The sequence below is a fragment of the Dipodomys merriami genome, unplaced genomic scaffold, assembly GCF_024711535.1.
Source record: "Dipodomys merriami isolate MVZ:Mamm:240054 unplaced genomic scaffold, mDipMer1.0.p SCAF_202, whole genome shotgun sequence".
NCBI classification, from domain to species: domain Eukaryota; kingdom Metazoa; phylum Chordata; class Mammalia; order Rodentia; family Heteromyidae; genus Dipodomys; species Dipodomys merriami.
This window is the reverse complement of record NW_027203405.1, coordinates 1,113,878-1,133,132: the sequence shown is the minus strand read 5'-3', so window position 1 is coordinate 1,133,132 and position 19,255 is coordinate 1,113,878. Positions and strand designations below refer to the sequence as shown.

At 62.7% G+C, this 19,255-nt stretch overlaps 1 protein-coding gene across 1 annotated transcript in view; it reads right to left on the bottom strand.

The window, feature by feature from the left end:
• Bahcc1 (BAH domain and coiled-coil containing 1) overlaps positions 1-19,255 on the bottom strand; it is a 52,997-nt gene that overhangs the window by 30,480 nt on the left and 3,262 nt on the right. The window contains exon 2 of the mRNA XM_070031624.1: positions 1,700-1,879. Coding sequence (XP_069887725.1) covers positions 1,700-1,879 — 180 coding nt within the window. The remainder of the gene's footprint in view (positions 1-1,699; positions 1,880-19,255) is intronic.

Here is a 19,255-nt window from a genome sequence, read left to right as displayed (position 1 = left end):
ACTCACGCTCCCCAGAACGCCGCCTAGACACCGGCCGTCCAGCCGGATGGGAGCACGTGGGGCGCGGGGCCCAGCGAGGCCGGGCCCGTGCGGGGACTGGCGTTGAGGCATGCCCAGGGTAGGCCAGCAGCCACTCTACCGCGGGGAAGCGAAAGTCTGGAAGCGGATGCGGGCTGTCTGTGTGCCACTGCCCACACACCGGTGTGGGAGCGGACCCGGGGGCAGGGCAGCCCTCTCGGCTGGCAGGGTCCCCGAGGGTTGGGTGGACGAGGCTGGAAAAGGTGCCTGCAGTGTGGAGCCTGCACCGGCTGCCCCGCTCCTAGCCCAGGAGGGCCCTGGGGCCAGGGGCAACCTCACCTTGGCTGCAGTGGACACCCCTCACCCCTGCCTGCCTCCCCTGCCCAGTGGCCCTCCCCCCTCCCACACATACCCTGGGTGCCGACGCTGCAGCTAGCTAGATGCTCAGCCGACACCGAGGCCTGGCCCGGAAGTCGGGGTGAGCAACCCACCGGGCCGGCCAGCCAGCCAAGTACCAGGGCCCGGCTCTGCCAGCCTGGTCTCCTCTCCGGAGTCTGCTAGGCTCCAGTAGCAGCTGTGGCGGGCGGGCACAGGTAAGCCTCCTGTGCCCACTTGTCCTTGGGACCTGGCCGTCTCTCCTCCACCCGAGGACTCAGAACACCGTTCCTTATCGCTGGCCCAACCTGCGCGCCAGCACTGCCCAGAGCCCAGATTACTTCAACCGCTGTCCCTCACTTGTCACCTGTCCCGTTTGGAAAGTGGCCCCTTCGTCTTGCACAGAGAAGGCTTCTCCGGCTTCCAGCAGCGCTGGGCGCTAATCTCCCTGCCTGGAAAAGCGCGGGCGGGGCGCGCGCGGTGTGTGGGTCCGCTGCGCTCTGTAAACACGACGCCGGAGCGCCACCGTCATTGAGTTACGGCACTGCTGAGTGCCAGGAGCAAGAGCCCTGTGTGCCCACTGCCAACTGCAATTACCTCCAACTGTGTTGCCAGACGGGGGGAGGGGGAGGAGTTAACCCTTCTCCCGCCACGGGGAGAGCTCCCAGCCCAGGGAGCACCAGCGGTCGCTTCGCTGGAGTCCGAGATGCTGAACTCATCACAGTGCTAAGCAAACCCCAGGGAGGTGGGCAGGGCATCTCCTGTCGGTGGAAGCCCCTCCCACCCCCGCCCCCGCCCTGGGGAGCCCCGAAGTCCTAGCCTGACAGCAACAGGTATTGAGAGACGCTGGCTGTGTGCTGTGTGCTCGCTGGTGGCGGGAGGGGCTCTTTGTCCCGGGTGAGGCGCCGGTGGCACGGCCTGGCTGCTGACAGGCTCTCCGACCCAGCTGCTGCGGCTGGAGCCCACGCCTCCTCAAGGCTGAGTCTAGGGAGGTGGGGTGCAGCCCCCGGCAGAGGGCACGGCCCAGTCCGCCGGCCCAGCTGTGTTCCACATTTCCTCAGCTCCCCTAACCCTCTCTCCCCGGCCCCCCCTTCCTCCGTCTCTGCCCATCTGGAGCACACATCTGGCCAGAACCAGTGCCCGGTGTGTGTGAGGGGGGAGTCCCATTTCCAACCAATTACCACCTATCCTGGAGGCTCCCTGGCATGGAGGTCGACCCCACCAGAACTGGCGTGGCCCGGCAGCCGGGGCTCCCAGCGGCCGGTCGGCGGCTGCTGGCTGCCTTGGGGGCCGGGCTGGGACTCACCTTCGTGGGAGTGGGAGAACCAGATCTGTGGCGTGGCAGGGTGGGAGCCCCGGTAGGCCTGCTCAGAGGGGGAGGAGGCGGGGCCGCCAGCGTGCGCGGAAGCCGCCGAGCCCAAGCTGCTGGTGAGGAAGCTGCCCATGAAAGACGAGGCCGGAGAGTTTCCCATCAAGCGGCTGCTGGCTGTGGACACAGGGGTGAGAGTGAGTCGGCCGCAGCGTGCTGAGCAGCGCGCACAGACACAGCTCCCCGGGGCATGCTGAGCACCGCGCAGAGGCCCAGCTCCCCGGGGCATGCTGAGCACCGCGCAGAGCACCACACAGAGCACCGCGCAGAGCACCGCGCAGAGGCCCAGCTCCCCGGGGCATGCTGAGCACCGCACAGAGCACCGCGCAGAGCACCGCGCAGAGCACCACGCAGAGCACCGCACAGAGCACCACGCAGAGCACCGCGCAGAGCATCACGCAGAGCACCGCGCAGAGCACCGCACAGAGCACCGCGCAGAGCACCGCGCAGAGGCCCAGCTCCCCGGGGCATGCTGAGCACCGCACAGAGCACCGTGCAGAGCACTACGCAGAGCACCGCACAGAGCACCGCACAGAGCACCGCACAGAGCACTGCACAGAGCACCACACAGAGCACCACACAGAGCACCGCGCAGAGGCCCAGCTCCCCGGGGCATGCTGAGCACCGCGCAGAGGCCCAGCTCCCCGGGGCATGCTGAGCACCGCGCAGAGCACCGCACAGAGCACCACGCAGAGCACCGTGCAGAGGCCCAGCTCCCCGGGGCATGCTGAGCACCGCACAGAGCACCGCACAGAGCACCACGCAGAGCACCACGCAGAGCACCGCGCAGAGGCCCAGCTCCCCGGGGCATGCTGAGCACCGCGCAGAGGCCCAGCTCCCCGGGGCATGCTGAGCACCGCGCAGAGGCCAAGCTCCCCGGGGCATGCTGAGCACCGCGCAGAGCACCACACAGAGCACCACGCAGAGCACCGCGCAGAGCACCGCGCAGAGGCCCAGCTCCCCGGGGCATGCTGAGCACCGCACAGAGCACCGCGCAGAGCACCGCGCAGAGCACCGCGCAGAGCACCGCGCAGAGCACTGCGCAGAGGCCCAGCTCCCCGGGGCATGCTGAGCACCGCACAGAGCACCGCGCAGAGCACCACGCAGAGCACCGCGCAGAGCACCACACAGAGCACCGCACAGAGCACCGCGCAGAGGCCCAGCTCCCCGGGGCATGCTGAGCACCGCACAGAGCACCACGCAGAGCACCACGCAGAGCACCGCGCAGAGCACCACACAGAGTACCACACAGAGCACCGCGCAGAGGCCCAGCTCCCCGGGGTGCTTGTCTTCAAATACATAAGGCAGAGGCAGGAAAAGCTGCCCCTGTGGGAGACGGTAATCACACCCGGGGTCCCGAGCCTCCTTGTGTCTTAGGTGTCCTGAACTGACATCCTCCTATTACTGCAAGACTAAGAATGATACCTTTGCTAGCTTACCAGAACCACCAACCACATCACCACCGCCACCACCACCACCTCCACCGTCCATGGTACTGCCACCCCCGACACCACCACCAACCCCAACAACCATCACATCCTCCACCAGCACAACCACATCACCACCTCCACCTCTACCTACCATGGTACTGCCATCCCCGACACCACCACCAATCCCAACAACCATCAGCAGCAACAACAACCACAGCATCAGTACCACCACTAACCAGGGGCTGGGTATACACCATGTACACATTCTGGACCCATGGCAGACAAGCTGCCCGTGGCCTTCTCTGAGACACAGCCCTCTGATGCTCCCGGGCCTCGGCCCTTAGCCTAACCCAGGCTTCTCAGATGCTGGTAGACTTTGGACGAATGCTTTGCCCATGGTTCCCTGAGGACCAAGGCCAGGGCTGTGGACCCAAGCAAGGTGTGGGTCTCTCTCCAAAGCAGAGTCTTTGTCCATCTGTTCAAGTCTACTAACTGGCCATAGTGAGACTGTGGTGCTACATCCCAGGTGAGGGAGGGGGGAAACTGAGTCAGGGGAAGGGGGGGGAAAGGGAGGGCAGGGCAGGATGGAACAGTACTGACCAACTCATAGACACCACTCTGACTAGGCTCGCGCTGAGCCGCTCACAGCCATTCATCTGAGGCTCAGGAGGCAGTGGCCAAAAGCTCCTGGGGCCCAGCCATCCCACTTTGCATCCCTGGTTCGAGAACAGGAGAGAGCGAGCTGCCGGGGAACCCGCCAGGCTGGCCCCTACACCCTGCCCACCCAGCCAGCTACACCCTTCACCCAGCCATCATCAGCCAGGGCCCGTGCTCCCTGAGTCCAGCAACCAAGGCCAAGGCCAGTGAGCTGCCCCTGTTGCCACGGCTACCAGTTCTTGCATGCATGCACGAGAGAGCTCTGTGCATAGGCCAGGCCGTGGGCGGTCTGAACCGCACTGCTGTCCCCACCCAGGCAGGGCCCTGGGACACCTTGCCACCTCTGTCCTGAGCATGGAGCCTGGCTTCAGGGGCCCTGGACCCCAGAGATGCAGGCCGGCCCACGGTGAGTCAGGATCACCGATCCCCACCCGGGGGGCAGGGGCATTGGTGTATTTGTGATGCCTCATCCCGGCTGGCGTGGTCCTGGGAGCTTCCCAGACTTGGGGTGACTCAGCAGAGCGGCAGCCAGGCGGGGGGCGGGGGGGGCTGCCCCAGGAGACCCTGGCAGCCATACTGGGCCCCAGCGCCAGCTCCCAGCACGGGCTGGTGTGGAGTGGCTCCCTGACCCCCGCTGAGGCGGTGGGCACCGCTTGGCACCGGCCTCTCCCAGACACTCGGGGGAAGCGTCTGGGAAGGGCAGGGCCCGGTGAGGACAGTGGAAGGTGCCAGGAGCCCGGGACTTCCCGCCGCAACCACAGGCCTGTCCCGCCCGGAGAGGGGATTCCAGGCTGGGAGGGGAAGTGCCCGCTCCAGCCACACTCCAGAGACCCTGGGGTGGGGGTGGAGGGCCTGCCTGTGGGGTGAGCGTGGCGGCCTTCCTACCCCCCAACCCCCCCTCTGCTCCCTCCCAGGGAATCCCGCCCACCCTTTCCTCCCCGGAGGGCGGGAAGCAATCCAGCCCAAAAGCTAGGTCTGGAGAAAACATTTCTCCATGATCTGGGCCTGGGAACCCCATACCTTGGGCTCTCTCACAGCACAGCAGGCGGGGGGAGGGGGTGGGAAGGGTGGGGGGGATGATCCGGAGCTAAACATGCCCCCCCCAGTGGGTAGGGAAACTGAGGCAGAATGACAGCCCCCCCCAGCAGGGTTTCCTTGCCCTGGGGTGCAGGAGGAAATCTCACTGGTCAAACACCCACAGCCCTCCAAGGGCTCCCCACAGGGGGCTGGGCAGCTAGCGGAGAGGCAGGCCGGGTGGGCAGAGCAGGCCACCGCACCTCCACCCTCTTGGGTCTTGGGTCTTAGAGGGAATCTTGCCAAAGCCCAGCTCCAGTGCTACCCCAAAAGGGGGTCCCTTGGGCGGGAACCCCTCAGGGACCAGCTGCACTTCCTATTCTGACTGGAGACCCCAGCTCGGCCTCCAGACGGGCGTGTCTCTGGACTTGATGGGGGCCCCTCGGAGGAATTCCTTTACAGCTGCTTCAGCTGCTTTTCCAGAGCCTGCTAAGAGGGGGACCCTGCTGGCGTCTGGAAGATGAGGGAGAGGACGGGCCAGGGCTGCAGCCCCTCCCCTGGCCTGTGCCACCTCTGTCTGTACCACAGTATGTTCAAGTGCCGGTACATCAGAGATGACCCGGGAGTTGCCAGCGACCACAGGACCCTGATGGCGGCCAGGAGGACTCTGGGCCCCTCTAGCACCACAGGGGACCCCACGGGACACCGTGAGAGCTCTCGCACCTCTCTGAGGAAACTGAGCCCAATCGTCGCCCCGTGGCCAAGAGGCCAGCTGCTCAGGACGGCCCGGGAGGGCACAGGCCGCGATGGGGCTGAGCCCTACAGCCCTGACTCAGGAGTGGGCCCTGTGGCCCTGAGCCGGCCTGGCAGAAACCGAGGCTCCCACGGGCCCTGCCAGATGGGCATTCTCGGGGTGGGTGGCACCCCCTGTTGCTTCTGAGACCCTCCCTAGCCGGCCCGGCTCTGTGAGCCCTTGGGAAGACCCAGGGTGGAGTATCCGTGCTCTTATTGTCACCTCTGTCGCTGAGGGCTTGGACAATGGCGCTGTGCCCAGCTGGCAGAGCCCACGGGCAGACATGGCTGCTGCTTCCCTGCCCCCACCTGCCAGCCAGTAGCCAACTCCAGACAGAGCTGAAGCGGTGGTTGCCTGGGAGCCCCGTGTGGCCTGGGCCTCGGCCAGGCCAGAGCCGGGGGCCAAGCCCAGCCTCAATTGGGCTGAAAGCGTCTTCCTCTTGGCAAACTTCTGGCCTCCCGAGGGCTGCAGTCACCAGCCCACGAGGGGTCAGTGGGGAGCCCTGTGCCCTAGAGAGGCCCAGAAGGACTGGCCAGAGCCCCCAGAACTCCTCAGAGCCCCGTCCAGACGGGCACCATCATCTGACCCTACTACAACACTGGCACCTCTGTACCAAGGACCTTATAAACCCATACAACTCAGTGCCACCAGGCTCCTATTGGGGGAACTGGGCGTGGTGGACTCTGAATCATCCGCCCCGGACCCTAGCGCCAGGCCGCCTGGGCCGGGTCACGAGAAGGCCGCCCTCCTCTCTCGGTGCGCATGCCCAAGGCTGCCCAGTCCCTGGGAGCATGCCTCCCTCTGGGTCTCCACGCCACAGAGGTACAGCACACCGAGGGGCGTCCCCGGGAAGGGCCCTCCCTACCGCCCGCTCCCTCTCCCCACCGCACACGCGCCAGCGCCCACTGCCTCTCCTGCAGCTCCAGACACGACAGGCTTTGGTCCCAGCTCCAGGGCCACCTGAACTCTGCCCAGGACACCATGGAGGCCTGGCCTGGCCATGAGGCTGGCTGAGAAAACCCCTCTGGAAGCCAGTGTGCCAGGAGGCGCTGCGGACACGCGGTCACTGTGCCTCACACAGCCCCGCCTCTGGGAAGCTGGTCTGTCTGTCCACGTGCCACACGGTGGCACACCTCCACAGAGACTCCGGGCCACGCCCACACCCCCGGCCAGAGATGGGGGGCAGGGAGGACAGACAGCAGAGCGAGTGGCCTGCCTTGGGGCCTCCTTCGAGCCCGCACACCCTACCCTGTCCAGATTCTCGGGGGCGGACGCGGTGGGGCCCGCTGAGGGAAGAACAGGCCCATTCCACCTGGCACAGGACCCGTAGTGGTGTGGGGGCTGGGGTCCCCACCCCTGATGGCCGTTCTGCCTGACCGCTGAGCCCCTCCCAGAGCCCTGTGTGGGAAGGGCCTGGCCCTCAGTGGCCCTCCGTGGGCAGGCAAGGCTGGAGGCCAGCTGCCTGCTGTGGCCACGTCTGTGGCCAAGGTGGTACACGGAGCTCTGGCAGGCGAGGGGGACTGGGGTGCAATGGCGCAGGTGTGAACAGTCCAGCAGCTCCCGAGCACCGCCTCCCAAAGGGCTGACTGACCGCCCCAGGCCTCTGCCCTCAGGACAGGGCACGCCAGGGGCCGGGCCTGGGCGATCGGGCGGCACAGTGCCCACCTGGCCGTGCCCACCCAGAGCTGCGACAGAGCCGAGCCAGGTTCTCGGGAGCAGCGCTGCCGAGAACAGGCATTTGTTTTGAGTTAAGTGAACACTGAGCGCGTCCTCCTTTTCTGGAAACTGTGAAATGGGTTGTTAAAAAAAAAAAAAAAGCTCCCTGAAATGGTGGCGGCTCCCAAGAAGCAAGTCCCTTCCCAGGCTTCCGGAAGCCCAGCTGACGGGCTCTGGCACCGGCGCCTCGGGCTCTGGGCCTGGCTGCTGCGCCCGCTGCCTGCGCCAGGCCCCCCCCAGCCCCCCGGCCCTCACTGGGCTCCCGCTCCCCTCAGCACCAGCCTCCGGCTCTCTCTGCGAAGGCCACCCAGGAGCTGGGGATGCCTGGACCTAGCCTCTGGTTTCCCCAAGGGACTGGGGAGCAGCTGAGTGGGGTGTGGGGCGGCACCGGAGCACAATGCCCCCTCCACAGAGTTGAGTGCTGGGGGTGCAGAGAATAGATACTTGCGGCCCCACCCCGCATTCCTCTCATTCCAGGAAGTGAGGCTTCCTAAGGATACAGGACCCTGGGAGGATGGAGGGGCTGCCTGGGAGGGGAGGGGCCGGGTCCTCTGGGAGGAGAGGAGGGGCTGCTCAGAGACCCCTGACCCCCAGGAAACCGGGACCAGGGCCTCACCACATGCTGCTCTGTGTGCTCGGGGTGGCACAAGCACAGCCCAGTGCCGTCCCGGTGTGCTGGGATCAGGCGGAAGCCAGGCCGCACCGGGAGGGAGGCTGCAGCTGGCCAGGACCGTGCGGGCCTCTAAGCGTGAGCACACCTGGACACACGTGTGTGTGCTACGAGTGTGCAGCCATCTGGGTGGACACGCGTGTGTGTGGCCTTAGCAACCTCAGTTCTCAGGCCCAAAAGGCAGGCCTCGGCCAGCCATGCTCCCTGACCCGGCCTGCCCACTCCGCCATTCAGGATGGGACACACCCAGGTCCACTTGCTAAGAGGAAAACTCCAGGCCTCAAATTGCAGCTCCCAGACCCTAGCCCAGCAGGCTGCAGCAGCACCCCAGCCCGGCCTGCCCAGGCGGCAGGTCCCGCGAGCCCCAGCCCTGGCTTCGAACTCCAGCACCCGTCAGTCTGCACCTCTCACCAGCCACGGCTGGCACGGAGCCCCCTCCTACTGCCACCACCCTGGGGCGCCCGAGGGCAGCTCGCCCAGTGACCTGGCCCTACCATCCACACCAGCCTGGGCTGAGGGAGAAGAGGAGGCGGAGTGGGCTTGGGGAAGAGAGGACGAAGGGAAGACAGGAGGGGGAGGGAGGCAGAGGCAGGAAGGATCTGGAAGCAGTCTTGGGCTGGGGGTGGGGGCGAGCCTAAAGGGGAGGCCAAGAATGTGAAGCAGTGGGCGGGAGGCCTGGCCCATCCCTGGGGCGGCCTGGGAAGCCCCTCGGCCAGCCCAGGAGAACCTTCCGGAAGTCCCTGCTGGCCCAAAGGAAGCCCCTCTCAAGGCCATAATAGGAAAGCTCTGCGGTTGCTAAGCCACTTGACCTGCAAACATGGAAACGGCCAGGAGGCAAGGACGGCCGGGGCCAGGCCCAGCCACCAACAGCCCAAAACTAATAAAAGGAAAGGAAAATCGGATATAAGTCTGGTTCTTATTAAAAGGGTAAATTTAGCCCTTTGGCTAGTGCAAGGGGTGGAGTGGCCAAGGCTCCCCAGTGGGGCAGCCCTGGACCCCATCCACCTCCCCGGGTGACTCAGGGTTTCCAGTGTCCGGGGCCTGGGGAGTGGGCGTGGTGCGGTGGGGGGGGCTGGGGGCTGCCTACCCCTGCCCATTCTCTATAACTTCCCCTTCCCTCCCAGGCAGGCCGGTGGCCAGGACCTCCCAGCGCTCCTAAGGGGACCGCAGACCGGCAGCAGGGCAGGGCGTGGGAAGGTGACCAGGGCTGGTCAGCAACACACTAGTGACCACCCCCTCCCCCCCAGCCTGGAGGAGCTTAGCCGAAGCAAGCACTTCTCTGCTCACTGTCTTGAAGTAAGTCAGCCATGAGGAAGGGCCTCCTGGTATAGAGGCTGGTGGCTCAGGCCTGTCATCCTAGCTACTCAGGAGGCTGAGATCTGAGGATCGCAGTTCAAAGCCAGCCCGGGCAGGAAAGTCCCTGAGACTCTTATCTCCAAGAAACCACCAGAAAACCGGAAGTGGGGCTGTGGCTCAAGTGGTAGAGCACTCACCTTGGGCTGAAGAGCTGAGGGACAGTGCCCAGGCCCAAGTTCAAGCCCCAGGCCCAAAAAAAAAAAAAAAGGGAGACTCCTGCACAGGTGCACACACACCATCACCAACACTTGTGTACACTACACACACGAAACAGGAGAGCAGACGTCATGGGTGTGAACACACGGCCCACACTCAGGGGAGCATGTCATACTGCCTACACGTGGGCCTCCATGCATGCCCCACAAATTCACACACACACACAAGAAGACATACATACAAGAGCCCCAGCCTGAGAGTGCCTCAGAGATGACAGGCCCTCAGCGGGGAATGGCAGCGCATGCCTAGAATCTCAGCTCCCTGGGAGGTGCAGACAGGACAAAATTAAGAAGCCCTTACCTCAGGATTAAAATATAAACAAAAGGCCTGGAGGAGAAAGAGGAGGAGGAGGAAGAGGAAAAGGAAAAGGAAGAGGAAGAGGAAAGGAAGCAGCTGACACAATTCCAGCAGCAGAGATCAGGAAGATCATAGTTTGAGACCAACACAGGCAAAAAGTTAGGAAGACTTCATTTCCACAACAGCAACAGAAAGCCAGGTGTGGTGACTCACATCTGTAATCTCTGCTATTTGAGATACATAGGTAGGAGGATTGTAGTATGTCAATTGTGGGCAAAAAACACAGAACACTACTCTAAAGCAAAAAGACAGGGTGGCTCAAGTGGTAGGGTGCTTGCCTAGCAAGCACGAGGCTGTGTGTTCAAATCCCAGCGCTGCCAAAAGGGTTGAGGAAAGAGGAAGAGGTCCTGCAGGCCGAGCTGGAGGCTCCGGTCCCGCTGCGGCCATCCGCACGGCTCTCCTGCAGCCAGGCCCTCCTCCAGGCCTCACACTGATCCTGTGTACCCTGGGTCTCAGCTGTGAGCAGCAGCAGGACACAGGTCAGGGACAGAAAGCCTGGAGCCTCGCCCAGCCGGACAGTACAGACTGCTGCAGAACGGGGCCGTGGAATGCTGACGCCAGCGGGAAGGTCCGTGGATGGCTTCACGCTCCCGGCTGCACTCCCCATCTGCTCTGTGGCCCCACCCCGGCCCCCAGAGCCGACGCCGCAGGCGGGGGCAAGGCTGGAGGCTGCCTGGGGTGTCCTCTTCCCCTCCCGTGGCCCGACCCTTGTGGATGGCCTGTCTGCCTGGAGGTGTAAGGCCCGCTGTCCCCATGGCAGGGGCCTGGCTCCGAGGGTCTGCCGGTGGGTGTTTGCAGCCACCCAGTCGGCATCTGCCCTGACATCCCCAGCCCCGCCACTGCCCTGGAGGGCACCAGGAGCAGTGGGCGTCCAGCCCCAGCCATCGTGACAGACTTGCATGGCCAGCGGGGCATCTGCTATGTGCGGCCAAGAGAGCGCTCTAGCTGGCCATTCCAAGGACGTGGGCCAGCGAGCTTCTGCTCCTGGGAAACGTGGCACCACCTAGGGCTAGAGGAGAGAGGCAAGGTATTCTGGCAGCCAGTGCCAGCACCGGCTTCAGGTAGGGCTGGCCCTAGAGCCCACTTTGGGAGGGACTCATGGTCCTCCCTGAACTTCGGCAACTTGAGCCCTTCCGAGACCCCCTTCACACCAGCCCAGCAGCCATCCTCCCCTCGGTCCCTGCCATGAATTCAAGGGGCCTGGCAAGCCCCGGCACTGGGCCAGGACCCCCATCCCGGGGAGCAGAGCACAAAGGTGAGGAAGGAGGGTGGCCAGAGGGAAACTGAGGCAGTGGCTGCCTGACTCCAGGTCCTGGCTCTGGGGATAGCCTTCCAGTCTCGGGTGCCCTCACACCTGAGGACCCCAGACGGGTAGGTGTTGTGACAATAAGATCTGAGACCCAGGGGGAAGCCCAGAAAACCCTTCCTGGGGAACAGAGGGGCAGGGAGTGCAGGGACCACTGAGCACAAAATGTTCAAAATACTGTTATCTCTCAGCAAGATTGCATCACTGCACCGATCACTGCTGGGGATCTGGCGGGGGGGGGGGGGACTGCTCAGCACCTGGGGACACATGGCTGCCCGAAAGCCCAGGCCCTCTCCCGCTGTCCTGCAGCAGCTTCCAAGTGGGGACATGAGGCACAGAGGGTGGCCAGACACCACACAGCCCGGCTGGTAGCTTCCATCTTGGCTGCTCTAGGAGAAGGTGGGTCCCCAGCCCCGGTCCCGCCCCGGCCTCTGTCCCTGTCCCGGCCCATCCCAGCCCCGGCCCCAGTCCCAGTCCCTGCCCCTGCTCCTGCCCCTGTCCCTGCCCTGCCCTGCCCTGGCCTGCCCTGCCCCTGCCCCGACCCCAGCCCCTGTCCCTCCCTGCCCCAGCCCCTGTCCCAGCCGCAGCCGCAGCCCTGGTCCCAGCCCCAGCCTCAGCCACAGTCCCTGTCCCTGAACCTGCCCCAGCCCCTGCCCCAGCCCCAGCAGCCCTGGCCCTGGCTCCAGCCCTGGCCCCAGCCCCAGCCCCAGCTCTCAGGCCTCGGGCCGCTTTCTGAGGCAGCAGGCCAAGTGTCCACTCCCTTCCAGCATGGCATCGGGGGCTTCCTGTCTCCAAAGACGGTGTGAGGAGAATGCAAACCCCAGTGTCTCCAGGCAGGAATATGGGGCTTCTTGGAACTCTTGAGAGCAGGGTGAGGGGGAGTTTCTGGGACAGAAAAACCGCACCCCACTGCACAAGGGACCCCAAGGATGAGGGCAGAAGGGCAGCCAAGAGGACCAGCCCAGGGAGCAGACCTCCATCAAGAGACCTGACAGAAGCCCAGCCTGGTGGTCCACTGCAGGGCTGGCGACCAGCCACCGCGGGTCGGGGCCACAGTGGGAGAAGCTCCCCGGTTGGTCCAGGGGTGACCACAGGCAAGCAGATGATCTGATTCTGGGGGCCCACTCCCCGGCTGGGCCAGCAAGAGGCTGGGCTCCATGTGGGAGGCAGGGCAGGGCTGCTCGGGCTCAGCACTGTTCCCCACAGCTTTGGAGGGTCTCGGGAGAGCCCCAGACTCACAGCAGTTCTCAGACCATTGAAACCCAATGCAGGCCAGGCCAGCTCCCTACTCCAGTGGAGCGGCAGGGTGGGGTGGGCTGCTCCGTGCCTGGCCTGGAGCGGGGGCCAGCCCGAGGGGGTGGGGAGCTGACCCCACTCGGGCAGGTAGCTGGCACAGGGTCAGCTGGAGGAGCGCACTGCCAGACCAGAGACCTCCACAGTCCTTGCCACAGCAGCAGCCCTGAGTGCCATCCGGAGAGGGCAATTCTACCCTGGCCCGCTCACTAGCCAGCTTCTGAGTTCCAGCACGGTGCCAGGGCCGCCCACCCAGGCTCCAGTGCCACACCCTGACCAGCACGGCCCAGCCTGGACCTCACAGCAAACCACAAAGAGCCGCAAGCTGGCAGTGGTGGGGGCTGCTTCCCTCCGGGGATACCATGGTGTAAGGGCGTGGCCAGGGCAGCAGCGCCCTGGCCGGGCGCGATCAGCCCAGGATGGAGACACCCAGCAGCGGGGCCGGTGGGGGAGGGACATGGGGTCAGCAGAAGGACATCTGGGGGCTGAGCTGGGTGGAGGGGGGGCTCCAGTGACCCCAGAAGGGATGGAGCCCCCCAAAGTGTGGTCTAGCCAGCCAGAGGTAGGGTGGGCCTGGATACAGGGGTCTGGGCCATCACAGCCACAGTTAGAGCAAGCTGCCCCAGTGGCCGCGGCCCTGGCCCTGGCCCTGCCCCCATCCCCCAGTGCTTGAGGTGCTTGCCTGCACAGACTGGCCAAAGCAAGGGCCACCACCCAGGGGTCAGGTTACAGAAAGGCTGAGGCTGTGGCTAGGGTCTCCTGCTGTCTCCAGGGTCAGGAACTGAGGTCTCCAGCCACATCTATCCGGGCCCTGCCGCGGCCATGCGTTCCTACCCACAGAAACGGGGCAATAATGAACATCTGTTGTTTAAGCTTCGAAGTTTGAGATGAATTTGGTACCTGGCAAATAGCTAACTGATACACAAACAGACAATACAGGGCTGGTGTGCCCGGAGCAGCCTGGCCCTCCAGGAAGCGGGGGAGCACAGGGCACTGGGCACAGATCAGGCATGGAGCTTCCCTTGCGCAGTTGGGGAAGGCAGGTCCCGAGGGCTCTGAGCTGCCCTGGGCTCCTTACTGGCCTGCCTTTGCTTAGCGACCTTTGAAGGAGTGTTTCCCAATCCAAGGCCAACCTCGGGGCCCTTTTGGACCTGGTGGTTTTGTAATTTTAGTATTTGTCACCAAATCTGCAATGAATTATGCAGCACAAGGGTGGCAGTGTGGACAGTTCTTCTGATTTCCCTGGTTTATCTATAGTCACACACACGAAGGGCCTTTTCAGGGTTAGCCTAAGATGCGTTATAATTTAATTTAGATTTAATTTTAATAGTAATTTAAAGCAAATTAAAAGTTTATTTTTAGGATGCCCAAAGGGATGCAAAAAAAAAGGTCTCAAAAAGGGGACCGGCTCTCAGGCAGACTGTCCATGGGTGACCCGCTGACCGAGGCAGCGGCCCCTCTGTGCAGACCTGGCCGGTCCTCAGGGGCTGTGGGGAGGCTGCTCTCCTCCCCGCACGGGGCAGGCCGCCTGCTGTCACCCTCCTGAGACCAGGGTGGGATCGGCACCCCGCACCCCCCCCACCCCTCTCACCAGAGCCACACAGGGGTTCCAGCCCCTCCTTCTCCCGCCTGCCTGGGCCTGTGGGGAAGGGTGGGAAAAAGGACCTGGGCCACATCAGGCTAGAAGCAGGCTCTTCCTGCAGGGAAGACAGGGATTGACGACCAGTGCAGAGATAGGGGCAGGGACACATGGAGTGAGAAGTAGACACCTTGGTCTTTAACAAAGGGACAAGTCAGGGCACGCTCAGACCTGGCAATGGCTTCCTACTTCTGTTCCAACCCCTTTTCCTCATTTGATCATTTATCCCTCTTTTTTTTAGACAGTCCTGGGGCTTGAACTCAGGGCCTGGGCACTGTCCCTGAGCTCCTTTTGCTCAAAGCTAGCGCTCTACCACGTGAGCCACAGCACCACTTCCGGCGTTTTCTGTGATTAACCAGAGATGAGAGTCTCACGGACTTTCCTGCCTGGGCTGGCTCAGACTCTTGAGCAGCTTTACAGGTAGGATTACAGGTGTGAGGCACCGGTGCCCGGCATATCCGCTCTTTCCCAGTGGGGGACACTGAACAGCACAGAGGAAAGACACCTGTGCTCCACCTCAGTGGTTTGGGGAGAGTGAGGCCTAGCCTAGGAGGTGGAAGGGTGAAGGGCCCTGGCTGAAGCCTTCCAGCCAATGTGGCTGGATGAAGGCTGCAAGGCCCTCTGGGGCAGCCCTGAAAGGTGGGGGGGAAGGGTCAGGGGGAGGGACCATGACCAGAGCAGGAAGGTGACTGCGTGGACGGTGGGGGGAGGACTGGGGGTTGAAGATCAGAATCCTGATGGTCTGCAAGGGCCAGGATGTTCTCAGGATTAAGGTCTCTGGAGGAAGCCAAAAATGGGCTCTAGGAGCCAACAGGTGAAGAGGCAGGAGGGAGGCGGCCGTGGAGGGGCAGCGTGGGGAGGAGAGCGGGTACTTGGGGGCCGTCTAGCTGGGAGGCTGAGTGCCTGGCCTTCAGGGGTTCCCCTCTCCTGGGGGAGCGGGGATGAAGCGGAGCCAGGGGCAGCAGCCACGACACAGCTGACCAAGGCCAGAGGACGGGTCCAGGAGGCCGTGAGGTGGAGAGGCAGCGCAAACCTGGGGCAGCGTCTGGTCCAATGGCCAGGCCTCCGGTGGGAAAGGAGCCAGGGTTTGGGGACTGGTCGGCATCTAGGGAGGGGACAGGCTCCTCAGCGTGTTGCGTTGAACCTCACAAGGGAAACATCTTCATGCAAAGCCAAACTTGGAAAAGAGCAAGTCCCACCAAGTTCAGGGCAATCCGGGAGGGTATGCGTACTGCAGGGGGCGCTGGTCACCCGCACAGAGCGCGCTCCGGAGGCCCTGGGCGGGAGGTCCTGCAGAGCCCAGGGACACCTGCGGCTCCACTCCCACGGGGTACCTGAGGGTGAGCACACATGCGAAGCGCTGGGCCCTGGCATGGGGGTGGCCGCGTGTGCTGCGGCCTGTAGCGTGGCCTCTCACCCACACCTTGGTCATGGGCAAGGACAGGAAGGCACTGGGCTGCTGTGCAGCCCTTCTGCATGCCCACGGGGGCGGGGGGCGGGGGGAGGTATGTTCACGGTCAGCTCACCCCAGGCTGGGGGTCCTGTCCTGAAGTTTCCGGCATGGCCAGCCGGTCAGCTCCCCCTCCCCTCCATTCACACCCATCCAGCTCCGCTCCCCATTGGCTGGCCTGGCATTCGGCCATGTACCCTACGCCTCCCCACTGGAGCCCTGATGCTGAGAGGGACGGGAGAGGGTGGAGATGGGGGGGGTCCTGTGAGACCCAACTCTGCCTATGAAGATGGCGGCAGGCCAGCTGATCTCTTCTTTAGTAGGACTAAGGATCTTTTTGGCAGAGTGCCCCCAGAAAGCACACCCCCACCCCTGCCACGGAGCTCTTTTCTTTGGGGACCCCAGTCTGGTGTTCAGAGGCTTCTACCAGAGGTGCACCCCTTCTTCTAGAACTTTCCTCCTGGAAAGCACTCCAGTCCCTGCTTGGGGGGGAGGGGCGGCACGTGTCCTTCCCGCTCCTGGCGCCCGGGGGACCTCGGCCAATGCGGAGGGTCAGCGCCACAGCCGGCCTCAAGCCTTCTTGTCCCGGGACACTGCTCTCTTTGTGGGAGGAAGGGGGGAGCAGCGGCCCAACCCACCTGTTTGCTCCCCCAGGGTCAGAACGTAGGAAGCACTTCCTGCCCCTCCAATCTGGAACCTAACCCAGGGGACAGCTGCACCAGCCCGGCCGCCCCCAATGCCAGCCCACGGGTCCCAGTGTGGCCGCTGCTGACCTCGCCACCAGGCAAACCTCATCTTTCACCTAGGGCCTGGGTGCCCCACACCCTGCACCCTGTCCCCGGCCTGTGGTGGCCGTGGCTGGGGGGCCACGGGCAGCGGCCACATTATAGATGATGACAAACAGGGCAGCCCACTGACAAACAGGCCTGCGTGATCTGAATGGTGTATTATCCCATAAAACTGTCTGAGGGCGGCGCGGGCGCAAAAGCCAGAGCGGAGCGCCATCCCCCGCCCGGAGCCCCGGCGCACACCAGGCTGCGGGGCCATTTCCTACCCAGCACACGGGACTCGTGATTTTGTTTTTTGGGTGTTACACTGTGTCTGTGGAGAAGGGGAGTGGGATCCTGGAGGTTAACAGGGACCAGGGAACCCCAGGAGAGCCATTCCCTGGAGGGCAAGGGGGCAGTGCGTCACCTAATCGCAAGGAGACCGGAAGTGTGCTTTGTATCCTGAAGCAGGTTCAGTGTGTCTGTGAAGGGGACACACACACGCTCACTGCCGACTGGGACTCTCCAAGGGGCACCCTGGACAGGTTTCCCCCAGGAGCCTGCCAAGGAGCCAGGGTTCCAGAACCTACTCTGGACAGGAGAAGGGACCCTGAGGCCACTCTGTCCCTGGGTTTCTTTGAACAATTTGCCAAAGCCATTCTTGAGGATGCAAGCCTCTATGGGGGGGACAGAGGTACACCCCAGGGCTGAGGGGCACTTTCCCCAGGGACTCCCAGACAGCAGGAGTTCCTGCCCCCCTCCCATGCCAGCCACCGCCCCTCTAAGAAGAGAACATACCACAGGCTGAGCAGGCATCTCCCCTGGGACTCTGTGACAGTCTACGGAGTGTCAAGGTAGCTAGGTTCCTACATTTAGTACGTCCGGACGAGGAGGAATTCAGATAAGGAAGGGCGAGGGAGTGCTGGGGTGAGGCCCCCCCCACTCCCTGTCTCCCAGAAAACGCTTACTCCCAGAGTGCTAGCCGAATTCTATCTATGCTCTGGAATTCCCAGCTAGGGGACAGTGAGGGTCAGGGGGCTCTGGCTTTGGAGCTAGACCAAGGCCTTCTGGGAAATGTAGTCCCTGTGGGCATTAAGAGGCCCAGCCAGGAAGGTGGGAAGATTTCATTAGGGAGCCATCAAGGAAAAGCAGACGAAGGGAGCTGCCCTCACCCCAAACTCAGAGTGGAAGAATAAGATGCCTGAGAAACAGTACACTTAAACCTCAGTTACCTCATCCTCATCTTAGACCCACGTCCACAGTGGCTTTTCAGAGCAAGCATTCCTGATGTGCTTAATATGGTGGGGAGCTCCCAGAGAAGAGGGAACACAGCCAAAGCACCCACGTTGAAAGAGGCCCTCAGGGCCCGTCTTCCCTCGCTGGGAGACACCGAGGGGGAGACACCGACTGGGGAGGGGGCAGTGGCAGGGCCTCAGCCTCGGGGAAAGGCTGCAGAGAGCATTCTGAGCGCCCCACATTATTTATGCCCACAGCCCGCTCTGATGACATATGTAAGTTGACAGCGAACATCCTATCAACTTGCTGGAGTGTATCTTGATTGTTAAAACACACTCTTAAAGGTGTACAATCATTTATCAAATTAAAATAGCCGCGCTTGCTTGTTCCTTTTCTGTCTTCCTGGACGGACGAACACTCGGCAGCCTCCCTCCCCCACTGGCCTCTTGGCTGTCCTCCCCTGGTCCACCCCATCCGCTGCCCCTGAACCTAGTGTACGCTCCGCTCCAGCAGCCGGCCCTGCTCGGCAGCCCCCTCACCCGGCCCAAGGCCAGGGCAAGCCCACTAATCGCCAAGAAGTGACAAACGCCAGAAGCCCCACCAATTAAATTTAAACTCATGCAAAGCTCAGTGGCTAGTAAATTATTATTTTTATTAGCTTGAACCAAGTTCCCGTAAGAGAGAAAGTCAACTTGCTCCCATGAATGGCTCTTGTATAATTTATTTAACTCTGCTCTTTGCCAAAGCCTGGAATATTTTTAGCTCGTTCTGTTGTTGGATTTGGCTTTTTTATGTGTGTTTCTGAGGGGTATTTTTAGCCTCATCCATGTTATTCTAACAACCTCCTATGCGTTTTGTCCTGTCTGTGCGGGCTGTTGAACCCTGTCTCGCAGGGAGCTGAGGGAGATTTCTAAGAATAACCGTGGAGCGTTTGGGGGTGCTGTGTGTTTTCAGGGGAGATGTGCTATTTGCACAAAGCCGCTCCCTGCCTCGATCACTAATTTGCCTTATTGCTCACGTGACCTGGATATTCCTATGGAGAACTCGGCATCTCCTTATAGGAATAATCAGACATGGTGGCAGCACACCCCCACTGAGAAAAAACCCACATTCCAAAAACAGCTTCGGCGGGGTGGGCGCGGCCACCACAGCCGGCCAGTCTCCGAGGCCAGCCGCCAGATTCCCGGATCCCCGCGGCTGGGCGGGCAGGGTGGCTTTGATGTCTAGCTCTGTCACTGGAGAGCAGGATGGGTAGAGGCTTCGAAAGTCACTCTTTTCACACCTACTTAATGTTGGTAACTGCTGCAGAGGCACTGGTCCTGTCATGGAGTTAATGAGGTATTTACAAAAATGTATTTTTTTCTTTACACACACACATGCACACGTGTGCACGCACGCACGTTGACGGAGGGGGACCTTCCATAGGGTCTTTTCACACAGGAAATGATTGTTGTATATGTGTTCTTTTTTTTTTAAATCTCTACAGGGCTGGGCGGAGTTTTTGGCAGATTGCATATTTATTTTTCTACTTAGTGAGATTGGCCACCCCACGCACTTTTTAGCAGGAAGGAGGGTTGGCAATTCTTCTCCAGA